We start from the raw sequence: 18,136 nt of genomic DNA on the forward strand, positions 1-18,136 counted from the left end.
AAAGTGGTGTATTAAGTTCCCAAGAGTAACTCTTAATCTTATTTTAATACTCTTTCAAGTCCTATGATTTTGAAAATAGGGAGAAATTTTTCAAATTTTTGGCTTTAGGATATATTTCGAATCTTAGACAACTGGCAGGCTGCCTCAAAGCTCACCACTGTGCTGATGTCTCAGTACTAAACATACCCTCTTTTCTCTGCATCAAGGATAAACCCATGATTCCTAGGTTCAGCCCAAGTGAAAGAAATCCAGGAAGGATGAAGCATTATTGTGATTATTAGCAATCCACAGGAAAGTTATGTGCCCTTTGCCTAGTGCTAATACTGCTAAGTCTCCTCGGAATTCCAGGCTCTCTCCTGCCCGGGCTTGTTGTTTCACCTTAGAGAGCCTCACTCAGGGGAGTTGTCATCAGAATACTCAAGAAAAAGACCCAGCAGGCCTCTCCCCCATACACACAATTTCAATTCACCTTATCAGAAGGCAGGCAGAGGGGTCTGGGAACAATGATGGCTTAAAACACCTATGAACCAATCTATCTATGAGGAGGCAGCAGGGGCTGAGAGAGGCCTAGGAACACGGAATGGCATGGCCACCTGTGACTCAGATCAATAGTTTTCTGTTTGGGCTTTTGAGGGCAGGGCAGGGGGACTTTTGAGATGCAGGTTTTAGAGACAATAATTTAAAATATTCTGATACCTGGAACACTTATAGTTTCAGCATCTCAAGAACTTAACAGTAATGGAGAATTTGGACCCAGGTACCCAAATTTCCTATCCTCCCACAACTTTGGGAAGCTTAAGACACTTAGGAAAGCTTTTTGTTTGAATGACAAGAAAAGCACCCCTGCTGACCTAGCAAAAGCCCACTTCTCTGTAGAAAATAAGAAATAGATATCTCCTTTGGGCAGATTCAATCCTGCAAATAAAAGGTGCTTTTTTGTCAGCATGTTCAGGGCTTGGCAGATGAGTGTGGGCTGGAAAACGGCCCTCATTTTCCCTTCAGCTGGGCACCTTTGTAAAACCACACATAGCTGTGCTGCACCCTCTTGGCACAGACTCCGTCCACAGTCAAATAGGATGCGTCTATCAGTAGGAAGGGAGTGGTGGAGGTTCCAAGTGCCCCCGATTCATCTCAATGCCAGAAAAGCCATGGAGGACTGTATTATTCCTTCATTTAACAAACACCTGTGCAAGTGCAGGCTCTATGCTCAGTGCTAGAAGAAAGACATGGCCAAAACCTCAAGCGCTGGCAGTCTAGGGAAAGGCCCACCCTCAACGATTGCAAGACCTGGGCAAGAGAACAAATGGAGGCTCACATACCAGAGACTGTGAGGTTTCTCCTCATTCACTGTCCTAAACGAGGTACCTGCTGCCCACAGGTACCTCTGCTCCCAGCAGCATCACTGTTTTCAGACCTTACCTTAGCTTTGGATTTACATGTCCAACTGATATCTTCCTTTGCATTTCTCATGAGTATATAAGACATAATAGGTCTTAAAAGGAAATCAAACACCTCTGTTCCTGCCCCTTCTGACTTTCCCTTCTCATTCAAAGTCACTCCATTCCCCATTTTACTCATAAGTAAACTAGGAGTCACCTTTGATTTCTCTCTCTCCCCCCTCCCCATGCTCTTCCCCAAGTCCTGGTGATTTCTCACAATCACCTTCTCCTTTCCATACTTAATGCTACCTGCCAGCTCCAATACCAGCATTGCTTACCTAGACTAATTCAACAGCCTCCTAATTGGTCTCCCTGCTTCCATTCTCCACAAGGCAAGAAGGACCACAAAAGGAAATCTGTCAGAACAGTCCCTTGTGTAAAACTCTTTAATACTTTCCCATTGCATTTAGATCATATTCCAAAATCATAAACAAACAAACATGGTAATCAACCGGAAGGGAGAAGATATTTGCAAACGACACATCTGACAAGGGGCTACTATGCAAAATATATAAAGAACTCATACAACTCAACAATAAAACAAGCAATCCTATTTAAAAATGGGCAGAGGACCTGAACACTTTTCCCAAGCCGATAGATATGTGAAAAGATGCTCAGCTTCACTAACTATACAGGAAATGAAAATCAAAAACCACAATGAGGTATCATCTCACACCTTTTAGAATGGCTATTATAAATAAGACAAGAAATAAGTGTTGGAGAGGTTGTGGAGAAAAGAAACCCTCATACACTGCTGGTGGGACTGCAAACTGGTGCAACCACTATGGAAAATGGTATAGAGGATCCTCAAAAAATGAAAACTAGAGCTACCATATGATGCAGCAATCCCTCTCCTAAATATCTACCCCCCAAAATTTAAAAACATATATTTGTAAAGATATATGTACCTTTATATTCATTGCAGCATTATTCACGGTAGCAAAGACATGTAAACAACTTAAGGGTCCTTCAATGGATGGCTGGATAAAGATGTGGTACATATATGCAGTGGAGTACTACTCAGCCATAAGAAAGGATGAAATATAGCCTTTTGTGACAACGTAGATGAACCTTGAGAGTATAATGCTAAGCAAAATAAGGCAGATGGAAAAGAATAAGAACCATACGATTTCACTTATATGTAGGATATAAAACAGAAAGCAACAAATAAAACACACTCATAGACACAGACAACAGTATGAAGGTTACCAGAGGGGAAGCGAGGTGGGGGAAAGATGAAGAGAGTAAAGAGGGTAAAATATATGGTGACGAGGGAGGTTAGACTTTAGGTGGTGAGCACACAATGCAATATACATACAGATGATGTATTATAGAACTGTATACTTGAAACTTATATAATGTATTAACCAACGCAACTTTAATAAATTTAATACCAAAAAATATATTCGAACTCCTTAGCTCAGCCAGTAAGCCCTTGCATGCTCTGCTTCATACCTTGTTCTTCAATGTCATCTCATGCTGTTCTTCCCTTTACTCACTAGGCTTCAGCTCCACTAGTCTGATTTCAATTCCTCAAACATACCAAGGTCTTTCTTGCTCAGAGATTCTGCAGATGCTACTTCTAGTCTGTGATGCTTCTTCCTGACCACCCTCTCAAAGCAGGTGCTTTATGAATTGAGTTCTCAACTGCTTGTGTATTTCCTTCCTAATCTTTATTGTAATTAGCAACTCCCTCCCTCCGTCTTTCTCTCTCCCCCTCTCCCTCTCCCTCTCTCTACCCCGCCACCAGCCTTTGCTATAATATAAACTCCAGAAGGCAGGGGATTAATGTGTCTATTAGAAACTAGAGATAAAATTGTTCACAAAAGCTCAGTGTCTGGCCCATAGCAGGTGCTCAAGATATATTTACCAAGTGACCAATTTTATAATTATATCAGAAATTCACTCCACTTATCCCTCTCCAGATTTTTGTTAATTAGGCTTTTTTGTTAATTAGGCTTCTTAAACAAACAAACAAAAAATCCTTGTTTATAAAATAAGCTCAAATTAGTGAAGGTATCATTACACTTTGAGGAAATTTAATTTAAATCTGGGCTCCAAAGATTATTTTCTTCAAGTATTCACGGGGACTATTATGTGGAATTCCATGGAAAATTAAAAAAAAAAATTTGATAGATGCAAATTCATTAATTAAAAAAATCATGGCAGTAACATAACAGAACTATATGCCTTATTCAGTGTGGAACATACTTAAATAAGATTATTATTGCTTTCTTACAACACATCTATTTAGTTCAAATTTCTGTTTCCTTTCCACTACAAATCTACTGTGTTTAAAATCTCAGAATGTATAGCCCAAAGCTTTTTCGATGCTAAGATCAACAGATGTGCACAATGATCTTGATTATATTTTGGAGTGTTACTAAGAGCATGAGAAATTTAGCAGATAATTTGAACTACACATTCTTTGTCTATTTTCTCTATCTCTGAATCTGCCACCATAATTTCTAAGCTATTAAATCTAAGGCAGGAAAAAAAGTATGCCATTAAGATGAGCAGTAGTTACAAGAACACCTTATTAAGCCATGTCCATTTCATTTACTCTTTTAGGATTAAATGATTTATTAATTTCCTGAAAAGGAATAAATAATTAGGTTTTAAAAAACAAATATAGAGAAATAAGAAAACATTAAAATAGTAAAAAAAAAGAGAGATTTTAAAGTTTAACTCAAGAATTGTTTTACATAAACATTGCAATTCTTGTTTCCTGAAAATTCCTAGAATACACTGTCTTTTCATACTTTGCATGACACTTTTCACATTCCCCTCACTTCCCTAGAGAACGTCTATTCACCTATCAACCTGCTAAAGTGTTGCTTCCTCTCTAAATATCTTTGTTATTTCCTTCCTCTGGATTCCTATAGCATCTTGGAAATATATCTATTAAATATTGCAACAAAATACTACAAAGCGCTATTGGTTTTTTTATTTGTATGTGTACCCCACCAAGAGCAAGTTAAAGCCTTGCTCACTCTTCTTTGTAATAGCAGCCCCTAGCACAGTGTCTGGTACATAGTATGTATTGGCCAGACATTTATTGCAAAAATGAATGATTAAGTCATCTCTATTATTCCTTCTCCTAAGACCTATAAATTTGATGACCATATTTTATAACCCAAATATTGATAAACATGATGCCATAAAGAATTTCTGTATAATTTCTAGGTGCATAAAAGAGAAACATGCCACTTTTAATGTCAAGATTCTGAGATGTTTCAGTGGGCAGCTAGAGGCAATATTTGATATCTTGACTTAGAAAATGTGAGATCTCAAGTTGCCGTAGCCATGAAAGATGGAAATGATGATGACCTTAAGTCTGTGGGGCCGATAGCTAACTCTGGCTTCCTTCTCCATCACCACCCCCCATGCCTCAGCCTTTCTTCCATTGAAATGACAGACAGTAATAACTGACCTAATGATGACTTCACTAACCCTGAATTACAGATTAGTCTAGTTAAGGAGATAAAGACCTTAGAGCAACATTTTCCTGATGACACTATCAGAACTCCCTAGTTTGTATCAAATGAGGAAAAGACTGTCTTAGACTCATGAATAAAACCTGAAATACACATTTTTAGAGAACTTACTTTTTCTTTTCAGTCACACAAGGAGCTCCAAATGTGACCATCAAGTAAATCACTCAAAACTGACTTGGATAAGAACGTTCTAAAAATGGACACAATTTAATTGAAATTAACATACCAGCTATTTCATATTGGGAAGTCCAAGAAAACTTTGTGGTCTTTAAATTTTGTAAGTTGTTCAAACGTACATCAGAACATTGTTTGTAATTGAGAAGAAAGTTGTAAACATCCTAAAAAGTCCCAAACAGTTGGTTAAGTACAATATGGTACAGCCATAGAGGGTAAAGTGATGCAGAAGTATATTTAAAACATTCATTAGTACATGGAAAGAGCAGTTTATGGAGCTGACTATACAGTAAAATGCCATTTTTTAATGAAAATTATATATGCATATTTAATCATAGAAAAAGCCTGGAATAGTATATTTAGGAGTGTAAACAGTGGCATCTCAGTGAAATGCCCTTCTTTTTGCTTACTAGAATTTTCTAAAATTTCTAAAATGAACCTTTATTGCTTTTATTATTAGAAAGTGTAATTTGTTTGCTTTAGTCTATTTAGTTCTTTCCTTCTAATCTTTTTTCACATTATTAAAATACAAGGCTTATGAAACATTGCTTCTAAGTAAATGTCATCTAAGTTCCTCTCCTAATTATACAGAATTGATAGATGGTGTTAAAGTTAAAGCAGATTTCTGTATTCTGGGCTGTAAAATGTGAATGAGAGGGGAAACCTCCAGCATTTCCACGACTGTTAGGAAAACTTACTGACTTCATATACCATCAAAGTTGCAACATCACTTCCCTAGACTGTGTACATCATAAGAGTTTTAGACTGAAATATTTTCTAAAGCCTAAAACATTCATTAATGTGCAACAATGAAATATGTTATGACATGCATATCACTGTTTCCACGAGCAAACATTCCATGTTTCCCAAGCACCATCTATCATTAACAAACACTTACTGAATTCTTTCTACAGATAAGAATTGGCATTAGGAAAGATACGTAAACCATTGTCCCTTTCTTTCAGGAAATCTGCCATAAAGATATGGGATTATTTCAAATATTATATATATTTTTTCAGGTTTCTATTTAGTCAAGTTACTAGTTTTCTGATAAATAATTTTACAAGTGTTATCTCTTCTAATCCTTACTACTTTTGAGGTAGGAATTACTTCCATTTAACAGGGAAAAAGACAAAGGCACACAAAGATTAAGTAATTTGCCTAAAATCACAAAGCTGAGAAGTGGGAAGGCTAGGTCTAGAACACAGTTTGTACAAGTCTGCAGAGGCTGTGCTTTTAACCATTATATTAGATTATCTCCCCTCCCCAAAACAAACCTGAATGGCAAAATTAAGGGCTACAGGCAGAAAGTAAGTACAGAGACTCAGGGGAAAGCAATACTACCTAGAGCAGGGAGAAGCAGAGGAGGCTCTGTGGAGTGAGCAGCACTTGATTGGAGTCTCGAAAGAAAGAAATGAAGTATCAGGAGGGAGAAGTAGTTCCAGAAGGCATTCTTCCCTCCTGGGTACAAATATGGCTTGGATGTCCCTGAGTCCTTTTCTATAAAGGATTGAGATAGACTGACCAACCCACAAGAATGAACTTGGCAATATTTTATGTTTAGAATGAAATCTGAACAACTCAAAGTGAGGAAAGCATTCTTTCTTTCTTATCATTACCAGTGCTCTCCTTTCCTGCTGTTCAGCAAAAATTTTAAAAAGGAGTAAAAAAGAAAAAAAAAAATCTCTCCCTAAGTAAAACCAAAGAGGACAATGAACTACTTAAAAAAAAAAAAAATTCACAGCACTCACTGAAGAGGAAAATGTCTCTGGGTTAAGAAACTGGGCCAAACTAACAGAAATAACTGTGTCATAGGCGTGGAATTCAATTTCAATTTATAAGTAGAAAAAAGCCATTAAGAGAAAAAGGTGACAAGGGAATAAAATGAACCAGATGAATTCATGAAGGAAGTGAATCAGTAAGTCTTTGGCTTTAACAGTTTACTCATGTCTGGAGTAAAAACATTTATTTATGAATTTTTCCCCTCACAATAATGCCAAAAAAAAAAAGGAAAGAAAAATTTTTTTTGGCTTTGGTTTTTTCCCAAACCACAATCATATATATGTAAAGGGATATTTCTTGTGAAATGCTTAATAACAATTTCCCAATAAGAAGGTAAGAAAGATGACTCTAGTTCTTCTTTATCCTCAAGGATCTAAAAAAAAAAGACAAAAAAAAAAAAACCCATTCTTTCTTCAGCTATCTCATTGTCTCCAATTCTGCTCACCCTTTTCTCTTTTAAACCTACTCTAATTGAGCTTCTACCTCTCTGCTCCAAAGAAATGACTCTCACTAAGGTTACCTGTGACTTACATGTTACTAAATCTAATGGTTAATGATCAGTCCTCATCTAACTTGCCAGCTGCAATTGCCACACCTGATGACTCCAACCTCTTTCGTACATTTTCTTCACAGAGTTTCTAGGATACCAAACTCTCTTGGTTTTCCTACCTCCCTGGTTCTGTTTCTCAGTGTCGTTTTCCCTGACTTCTTAATGTTAGAGAGTGCCCCAAGGTTCAGTTCTTACTCTTCTAGACACAGAGTCACATGACCCTCAGTGATCTCATGTATTCTCTTGACTTTAAATATCATCCAAAGGCAACCAGCTCCCAATTATATGTATATTTCCAGCCCAATCCTCTTTCCTGAACTCCAGAATGGGATATCCAATTGCTTATTTGACATCTTCACTTGATGTCTAATAAGGATCATTTAACATATCCCAAACTGAGCTCCTAATGCTCTCCACCCATCTTCACACAACGAGCCAAAAGAAAATCCAGAGTTGAGAACTTGATATACTCACACAACCAGCCAAAAAAAAAAAAAAAAAAAAAATCTTACTTCACTCACAGATTTCTACATCTCAGATGATGGCAACTCCATCTTTCCAGTTGCTCAGGCCTAAAATCTTGGAATTATCCCTTTTTCTCACTCTCTTTCATGCCCACCCTAAATCTGTCAGCAAAATTAGTTGGCTCTACCCTCAATATATATTTAGAATTCAACCACTTCTCCCCACTCCCCTCCTGCTACCGCCCTCATCCAAACCACCATCATCTCTTACTTGGATTGCTGGAAATCTTCCTAATTGGTCCTCCTGCTTCCACCCCTCCCACTCACAGTTTGTTGTCAACACAGCAAGAGTGTTTTTTGTAAAACCTAAGACAGATATTGCCACTTCTGTGATCAAATTTCTGCTATGGCTCTCCATCTCTCATAACCAAAGCCAACATCTTTCAATGGCACACAAGACTCTATGCCATCTGTGTTTGCAACAATTCCCACTCCTGCCCACCTCTCTAAGGCCTCTCCAACTACTTTTCCCTTCAACAAGTCTGCTCCAGCCACTCTGACCTCCTTGCGGTTCCTCACACTATATATGCATAATTTACTTTTCTATTCTGTTTATTGTCATCCCTCCCTCTATCTCCTTAGAATGTAAGCAGAATGTGCACTCTACAAGGGCGGGAATTTTTATTTTGTATACTCCTAAGAGACTAGCCAGTGTGAGGCCCATAATAAGTGCTCAAATTAAAACTGCTTAATGAATGAATTTCTAGTCTCTTAGCAAACCATAAAGAGCCAAGCCATGTGACTGGATTTGTTCCACTAAGAATCTTACTACATTCCTTTCTCTTAAAAATAGTTTGTGCCATTTGTTCATCCATCTACTGATCCATTAATCATCCACTTGAAATAAATTTGAGCAACTATAATATGCTTTGCACAGGCATTAGGGACAGAAGTAAACGGTGGAGGCTTTGTTTTTGTACAGGGCAAAAAGACAAATCATACAAAAACAATTCAGCTTGTTGACCGCCCTTTATAGTATAAAGCCCTGGGTATAACAGGATCACAGAAGAAAGCCATTTAACTGACTAGGGCCAGAGAAACAGGGGCCATTAAGAAAGGCTCTGCAAAAGATATACTCCTTGGGTGGAATTAGTTGAGGAAAGAATGTTGGTAGGAACTCTAAAAGACGAAGAGAGGAAGAGCCATTCTAAGCAGAGGACACAGCTTCTCAAAGCACAGCCAGTACACAGGAACATGAAGCATTGGGTAACCTCAGGCAACTCAGTATGGCTGGAGCCCTGGAATTCACGGGACTTGTGGAGGTCATGCTGTAGATGATGACCCGTAACACCACCCGTAAATCACACTGCATACTTCAATTTAATCCTGAAGTTAAGGGGTAGCTATCAATGTTGCATTTCAGGTTCAATGTTGCATTTCAGGTTCACATCCTGAAGTTAAGGGGTAGCTATCAATGTTGCATTTCAGGTTCACATGTTAGAAACATCTGATAGCAAGTAACACATTAAAATGGAGCCTTGAGAAAGACTATAGATAGGTACAGAATTTTAATTCAGAGTTAGAAAACTGGCATAAATTGGTAAGATAGAGAGTCCAGGAATTGTATTTCTTGACTTAAAGTAATTTGGCAAAGTAACTTATCATTATTATTATTTAACATTTTTTTAGAAGAGCTAAAGAAAGAAAAATTAAGGGAAAGCACTCAAAATTCTTAAACACATCCTGATTCAATTCCGAATGCCAAATGAAGTGAACAAAGAGTAAACAAAAGTTCACGAAGAAAACTATCAGTCAGTCACTCTTTACTCAACGGGGAGCTCACGATGATAATCCAAGAGAGGGTTCACATGCCAACAGAAATATCTGATCCATCCATCGTCTGCCTACTCCCATTCCCTCCTGAATATCTCATATTTTTCTTTCCCAAAGATACAACACTCAATAGTTAGTTGTCACTTTGGAGTTCCGGCAATCCTCCTGGCAATGCGACAGTAAAGTCACTCTTTGTCCTTCAAGCAAGGGGGAGGGATTGCCTGAATTACAGGAAGGTTACTTCAACCAACCATTTTACTTTGCAAGGGCACAAAAGATCTTTCTCAATTGTCTTCTTTCACAACATGCCTTGCTAGCCAAGCCTTAGGTGTTAGTTTGGTTTGGAAGACCATTTTAGGCAAATGGAAAAGAATCAGAATATCCCAGGCATTGATACAGAACTGAACTTTCACAGGTAAATAAAACAAGAGTCTTGGTTCTCCAGTTTCAGTCATAAAGCCTTAGAATTTGTTAATGAGTGATTTTCATATCTCCTCAAGTATTTATTCCAGAAGTTAAAAAAGGAGAAACAGCAGCACTTGGAATTTGGAAAGTTCTTGCAAAATCAAAGCATAAAATATTCTTGCCAACACCACGTGTGTGTGCACATGCGGGCCTGCACACACACGTGCATGTACATTTGGTGGTACATGCACAAGACTTGAGTATTTGTTATCTGCCTAATCTCTCTGTTATAAAATTATTTTTTCAAATAAGCCATGTATAGAAATAAAAGCCACTTCTGAAGTAGCTTTAAAATATTTATTGAACTTCCAAAAATGATACTAACCTTTTAGAACTGTGGCTTTTGATGGTTTGTTTCAAAATGTCTAACGCGGAGACACGACACAATGAAAACTTGAAACCTAAATACTTATAAAGTGGGGTTTTCCTTTTGGGGTCTTTTCACTCAATGGTTAACTGATTTTCTACAAGTAAAGTTAAAACAATAGTAGTTTCTCAAAGATTGCCCAATTGCTCTGAATTTAAATCTTTACCCTCTGGGGAGAGCTTCATGTAGACAAAGAAGGCAAGCTTGTTATTACTTAGATAATAAAAGATTTTGGATTAGTCTTTAAATCCTGTTACTTTCCTCCTATAAAGTGATACATTTTTAACTCACAGGTGATTTTTTTTTGCGGGGGGGGAAGGAGCAGAGAAATGGTTCTTGCTTTTGTTTCCCTAAGAATGACAATCTAAGGACAACCAAGAACACTGTATGCCTCAAATGTAACAAAGTATATATAAATATGCATATACATTTTAAAAAAGAAAATAAATAACAATCTGAAATTTGTGGGTTTGAAATTTCTTATTCAAATAGCAAATCAGTTTAAAAATATGGAAAGCCTGATTTCCTTCTATACCACTTTAATAGTTTTAATCTATTGCTAAAGAAAACCCTCCTGATAGCTTCCTCTAATAATAATGTCTAAAGCCACAATTTTTATAAATGTATTTGATTCAAAATAGATGCAGCAATACTAGCGAGCTGTAAAACTGGCTTTATCAAAAAAAAAAAAAAAAAGTCTGTTCATAAGAAAAAGACAAAAAGGACCTAAATTCAAAAGGGGGAAAAAAAGTATTAGGGACTTAAGAAAATGTATTTGGCTTTCTCATATGTTAAATGGAAATAATCATAGCAACTACCTCATAGAGTTGTCACAAGGATTAAATGAACTCAGCATGCAAACTCAACATGAAAATTGTGCTAGGCCCATATTGACTGCTCAATAAATATTAACACTACTATTATTATTGGCAATGGCTCATGCTATTAAACTATCTCTTTTTTTCTTGATAGGGAAAGCAAATGGTCTTAAAGGGATCTCAATCTTGTGAAAATTTTGGCTGCCAAGCAACAATAGCCCTATTTCAAAGAGGATGTACATTGAAAAATCTGCTCAAGATTTCTGAAATCCAGAAGTAAGAAGAGGTAATTACAGAGGAATCAGTGTTTCTGATTTGTGAAGGGAAGGCTACCTAAAAAAGAAAGATAATGCTTGTTCATTTTCCAGAGAGCTGGACTTGAATTAAATGGTGGAAATTACGTAGGGAAATGTCTGTTCAGTATAAGACTCTCCAACATCTAAAATACTCACCTTATAAAAAGATAGGCTGCCTGGGAGGGTAGAATGTATAACGTTATGGAGTGTGAAAGCAGGAGTTTCATCAGTCAAGGATGATAAAAAAAAGATTCCATAGTAGGTCCACACTAGATGACAACCATGACAACCATTAAAACCACAATAACAGTGTTAGTTAACACTTCTATAAAAATTGCCCAGCACTGCTGTAAGGATTTACATATAGTGACCCATTAAATCCTTAACAGCCACCTGGCTCCACAGTCTGTGTTCTTAACCACTACAATACACTGCCTGCCTCCGTTTTGGAATCCTGAGCAAGTTACTTAACCTCTTTGTGCCTCCATTCTCTCATTACCAAATGAGGGGAATAACAGTACTTACATCGTGCTAAAGATTAAATGAAATAATACATCCGTTTAGCACCTAGAACAGTCCCTGACACAGAACAAGTATTTTATATATAATTTTTTAAATGTAAAGGTCATTTTGACTTTTAAGAAATTTTTTTACTTGGATGGCAAGTTATGGAAGGCATAAAAAACTATCTTGGCTATAGTAAGCAAACTGACTCAAAAAATTTTTTTTTAATCAAAGAAGTGGAACTCAAGGCCTGCTGATTTAAGATTGATTTTCTAATAAAATTACCTATGAAAAACAATGGGGAAACTGCTAATGCAAGAGTTCTGCAGTGAGATCAGATTCTCTGTATACTTGTCAGGACTGATTGTAATGTTAAGACCTTGAAAAAATGGCCTAGTCCATAATGCACTGCTGACTTCTCTAACCATTCCCAAGGCCTTGGGTGATCAGTCAGCTACACTTACAGCAGAATCCTTCATTGCTTCACACAATGGACTTTATCTCATACCTACGTAACCAGTTCCCAAACTTAGGTCAATCCAATTCACTTCTTTTGCACCTGCCATCCAACTGTAATCCCATTGTGGCTTAATAAACTTTCTACTCACTCTTAAGTCACTCCTTTACAGTCTCATAGAAATAATATTAAAACTTTATTTCACCTAAGCTTCCAAATCTACTCTTGCCCTACCCTAAAATAGTCTAGATTCTTCAATAATTGGAAAATAGTTGCAATCAGATACAAATTCTTTTTACTTTTCATATATCTTCCTCGCCGCCCCTAAACTCCTGCAAATCAATTCAACATTTACTGGTGTCTTTTGCTATTTTACTCTCCTCGTTTAAAACAAAACAAAACAAAACAAAACAAAACAAAACAAAACAAAACACCATCTAGACCTCATTTCCAAAACAACTTTCTTCTATTCTCTGATGCTACCCAGGAAATGTAGGTAACATCATCTCTGGTTTGTTGTTCTGGCAATTATTCCCATCTCCCATCTCTCTCGATCTTCAAACTTTTTCTATTCATCTATGAACGTGCCCATGAGAAAAAAATTCTCAGTCCTGTTTCCTTTATAAGCCTTGGCCCTTTCCCAATTTCACTGCTAAATATCTAAGAGTGGTCTCTCACTGTAGGCATGGAACTGGCTAAACTAATAAATGGGAATCACTAGAAGGCAACCTGATACAGGTTATCCTTGATTATAATCGACTTTTTAAGTACACTTAAAGGTTTGGACATCCAGCAGCCGCAGATTTGGTGACCATTAATTCTTTTTTCAATTTACATTGTGTTTTTTAACAAACATAATAAAGGAAACTATGCCACAGAGTTTTGTTATACACGACAAACTGTAACTAAATGTTGATATGTGCTTTGGTACTTCTAGCACAGTTTATAGATTAGCACATTAATACTCTAAAAAATGTTTTTTGAAGGACAAATTCACACGAGCTGTCCTTACATTCTACAGAGTACTAACTGAAGTTATGAATAACCATATAATGTAAATTGTCTGTATAAACTTAGAGACTTATCTGATTTAAAATTTACCGCCTATGTAGAAAAATAAGCTTCTAGAAATAAAGGCTTCTCTGTAACTTCAAGGAAAATGATCTGGCAAAAGGACCTAAAATAGGACAAAACATGATGTATTTAATAAGCAAGCAAGCCAGTGAAGGTGGAGCACAAAAAACAAGGGGAGGGAGAGGCAAGGGCCAGATGCTATAGGGCCTCCTGGGCCAGAATTGATACGTTTTGGTTTACTTTAAGAACAGGAAGCAAATGAAAAGCTTTAAAGCTGGGAAGTGGAAGGATTGGATCTTCAATTTAAAAAGGATTACTCTAGTTGCTGTATGGAGAATGAATGGGTAGCCAACTAGAGCAAGTGTGAAGGGGCAAATGAGAATTAGAAGGCTGCTTCAGAAGCCCAAGAAGGAAATGATAGTAGCCTGGTTCAGAGTGGCAGAAGAGATGAAAGTAAGAAGATAGATTCTGAAAGATAAAATCAATAACACTTGGGGCATGATTAGATATGGGGGAAAGGAAGGGAGATGTAAATAACATGTTGGCTTTCTGAATTTCTATACATATATACATGGAAATGTGGAGTAACACATCTTGTACAACATATACAGAATTCCTCACAGAAATTACCTACAGGAAGGGAAGATGAATTTTACATAGTAAAAGGCAGACTTTCATTTTTTTTTTTACTGTATAGATAACTTAATGGTTAAGTACTTTTATAATCAGCAGGTATACATTATTTCATAAATTCACATGCAATAAAAAGAAATAGCATTTGCCTGGCTGATAAGGATAGAAATGACGTTGTAAGGAGAAGGAACAATCTATCCAAAGGTACAAACACATAAAAAAAAAAAAAATACATGGCATATTTAAAGAATATCAAGTAGTCTAGTGTTTGTAGAGTAAGGACGGATGTGTATTGGGAGAGGATGAGCAGAGGATTAAAGCCATAGCAAACATGGCCAGTTCATGAAAGAACTTAATACATGCCAGGCTAAAGAAAGCATTCCCTGCACTGTAGGAAATGGGGAAGCATAAGAAGTTTTTAAGCTGAAGAGTGAAAAATCCAGTTTATATTTTAGAAAGATTGCTTTAAAGGCAGTGTGAAGACTGGGCCAAAGGGGATGTAAGAAAATAGGCTGGGAGATCACTTAGGCCAGAACTTAAGCTAAATCAGGGGCAAGAAACATACAGAAAGGGAGAGACTTGAGATTCATTTCAGTAGACAGGACTTGGTGATTAAGCTGATGTGACAGGGAAAAGGAAAAGTCAAATATGCTTCCCATGGTTTCTAGTTTAGGAAATTAGATAGTGATGACATCAATTTAAGTAATTCAAGAACAGGTTCAACGAAAAGACAATAAAGTTTGCTTTAGAGATACTGAAAGTAATCTAGAAGCAGGTCAAGGTGCTCAACAGGAAGTTGGATATGCAGGTTTGAATTTGAGGAACAAGGTCTGGACTAGGGTACACGAACGTTGTTACCTGAAAGAGAATTTTAAGCCTCTGCACACGATCTTACCCTCCATATAATTTCACTGAATTCTTGAGGCAACTGTTGTAAGTTGACCAGTTCCATTTATTCTCATAATTGTAAAAATTCCACATAATTGTTAAAGTCTCTGTAGGCAATAACTTAAAAAAGCCAGAGTTTTTTTCTTGGTCTCTCTTTTAGTCTTTTTTCCCCCTTTGTCTGTCTATCTAGACAATATAAGAACTATAATATAAAAAAAAGTTATTAAATATTTTCATATTGTCTTAATTGTAAAAGGCAAAGAAAAAAACATTTCACAATTCTACCTTTAACAAAACCTAAGTCAAACAGCGATTTACCTATGTGGTTCTCCACTGATTCTCTTTTGCAAGTCACTGACCCTTACTTAATTAACTGACATCCCCAAGGCAGTCAACTCCAGCTGTAGCTTTAACCATAGAGGTTACTGAAACAATTCCACAGTCCTGTTGTTGCTCAGTCAGAAATCCGAGTCATCACTGTACCTTCATCTAACCAATGATGCCCTAGTTTGGTGGAAGGTGGAGAGGAAGGATCTGTTGGCAAGGAAACAGCTGCTTCCTTCCTGAGCCAAGGAAAACCAGGAAGGTGACAGATGGGCAGAGCAAAAAAGCAGCCAAAAGTTGCTCTGGCTTCTTGTTGGCAAGGATTTTTACTGAGGCACAATCGGATATTTTTAAAGCATATTTCTGAGAGTTTTATCTGTCTGGATGCTCTGCTGAAGTTCAACAGGGCTTCCCACGCATTTTCTACAGTTGAAATTTTTAAGTTTGCAGTGGTACAAAAACCTGCTTTCAGCCTATGTGCAGTGGGCTAATACTGCAAGGCACTGTCCCATTTCACTTTAGGATTACACACAAGAGAATACACTTTCTGGTAAAAAAAAAAAAATTCATTTTCTGTATAGTGGTTACATTTGTACGACTTATTAGCATTACTATTAAATTTCATTTGAAAATTGTTTTCTTAAATATTTTTACTTTTATATGGTTAATTTTAAAAGATCTGTTGCAAAAGTTTATATTTTGTTCTTTTATCATTCCTCCTCCTACCCATTTCTGAAACCCAGAAAATCAAATATCCAAGGATTCCTGGATAAAATAGACAACCACTGGATTGATATAACTAACATTTTAAAAATAGCTGTAAATAGGTAAGTTATTGTTCTTCAAATAGAAATTAGCAAACACTAAAAATAACATTAAAAATTAGTGTGGGCATGAAGTATGGAATTTTAAAACAGTTTACTATGCTGATTAAGTCAACATTTATATTTGCATCAGAACTTAATAATCCCATAAATAAATAGAGCTCTCAATTATTTTTAAAAAATCAAGGGATAACATATGTATTTAGACATATTAGCAGCGTAAAGATGTATGCTTCAACACACTTAGGGAAAACGTCTGAAAATACTACTACACTGAATTCAAGGGCATCCGCAGGAACCTGACATAAAAGTTCTCTAGAATAACATTTCAGGAAATTCCAAAAAAGGAAAAGGGTCAAATAGGAAATAGCCTCAAATTAATCGACAAAGTTCGGTGCTTGCTCTAACTTGATTTTTCTCTCCATTGCAAAAACAAAAACAAAAAACCGAGTCTCGGGATGGGTAGGTGAATCACTTAGACGAAAGTTCATCTACTGGAATAAATGGAGAGGCCGCTTGGGCAGGTGACACCGGAGAGTCGGTGGTAGTGCTGACTTTCGCTGGTGAGTTACAAGAAGATCCGGCACTGCTGCTGTTTCCATCAAGGGTATCGGAAGATACACACACACCAGGATCTGACAGCTGTGCAACGTCAGAAGAAAGCATGTTGGTGATGCCCTGGAAAAATCTCTTTGGCTGATAATCAGTTTCCATTTCACATTTTCTTTTCAATGGTCCAAGAACACTTGGTCTAATGCAATTAATGGGACTCTGGCTTCTCCGAGTAGTAAATCGGGTCGTTGGGCTGGGAATAGGACTTGGAGGCAATCCATTGCTACTCACAAAACTTTGCAAGGATGGTGAAAAACACTGCTTCCCAATTCCCCGGGTGGGAGACGGTGCTGGTGACACCGGAATGAAATCGATGCGCTTCGGGGAGGCGGATTTCTCCACATCGTTGTCACTCAGGCTAAAACTTTCCTCCCAGGAGTGGCTTATCTGCATTGCGTTCTGCACCTCGCGCTCGTGGACTGTCTCTCGGTTGATCAAGTCCATGCCCTCCTCCTGTTTGATCTGGTGCAAGCGGCTGCTGTGCATGCGGACAGGAGAGGCCGGTAGCAGCAGGCCATGGCGGTTCGGGAACGTTGTGCTGTTCCGCCTGGCGCTCGGGGCCTCGGCCTGGAACACCGGCGAAGTGTCACTGAGGCCGTGGATCAGGGGGGCGCTGTTAGACCTCCTGAGGCCCCCGCCGCCGCCGCTGCCGCCACCCTCCGCCGGGCTCCCGCCCGTGCCCGGAGGCAGCTCCAGGTCTAGCTCCATCTTCTCCTGAGCCATGTCGGGGGGCAGGGAGGCGGGGGGCGGTGCGCAGTCAGAGACCTAGGGCTCCCATTCCCCGCAAGCCAGGGCCGCCGCCGCCGCCGCCGCTGCCGCCGCCACCAAGAATCTGTCAGCGGGCTCCTCCTCTGCGCATGTGTGCCCCTTGGCGCAGGCGCCCTGCGACCTCTCTCGCGGCGCCCGCTTAGTGCGTAATAGCTGCGCCACAGCGCTAGGGGGAGGGGCGAGGAGTGGTTGGGCGGCTGGTCAGTAAGTTCCTTCCGCAAATAGCTATTGAGCGCATTAACGTTAATAAAGTTGCCATATGCAGGAGTACATATTAATAAAATAAGAGCTCTGAAAGAGAGGCCCCTGGTGATGTGGGGCTCTGTGATGGGGAGTAGTGCCTGGCCTAACCAGCGGCAGCTTCCTT

At 38.2% G+C, this 18,136-nt stretch overlaps 2 protein-coding genes across 2 annotated transcripts in view; both read right to left on the minus strand.

Moving 5' to 3' along the window:
* Positions 1–18,136, minus strand: part of PIP5K1B (phosphatidylinositol-4-phosphate 5-kinase type 1 beta) — a 289,811-nt gene that overhangs the window by 204,237 nt on the left and 67,438 nt on the right. The window lies entirely within an intron of this gene.
* Positions 15,285–17,870, minus strand: FAM122A (family with sequence similarity 122A). Its single transcript, XM_011382495.2, has one exon. It carries the CDS (start codon positions 17,722–17,724, stop codon positions 16,861–16,863), a length of 864 nt encoding a protein of 287 aa, XP_011380797.1. The 5' UTR covers positions 17,725–17,870; the 3' UTR covers positions 15,285–16,860.

Source organism: Pteropus vampyrus, unplaced genomic scaffold (assembly GCF_000151845.1).
Source record: "Pteropus vampyrus isolate Shadow unplaced genomic scaffold, Pvam_2.0 Scaffold479, whole genome shotgun sequence".
NCBI lineage: Eukaryota > Metazoa > Chordata > Mammalia > Chiroptera > Pteropodidae > Pteropus > Pteropus vampyrus.

What these genes read in the sequence shown, in the direction of transcription:
- FAM122A (XM_011382495.2), bottom strand. Translation starts at nt 17,724, where the DNA reads ATGGCTCAGGAGAAGATGGAGCTAGACCTGGAGCTGCCTCCGGGCACG.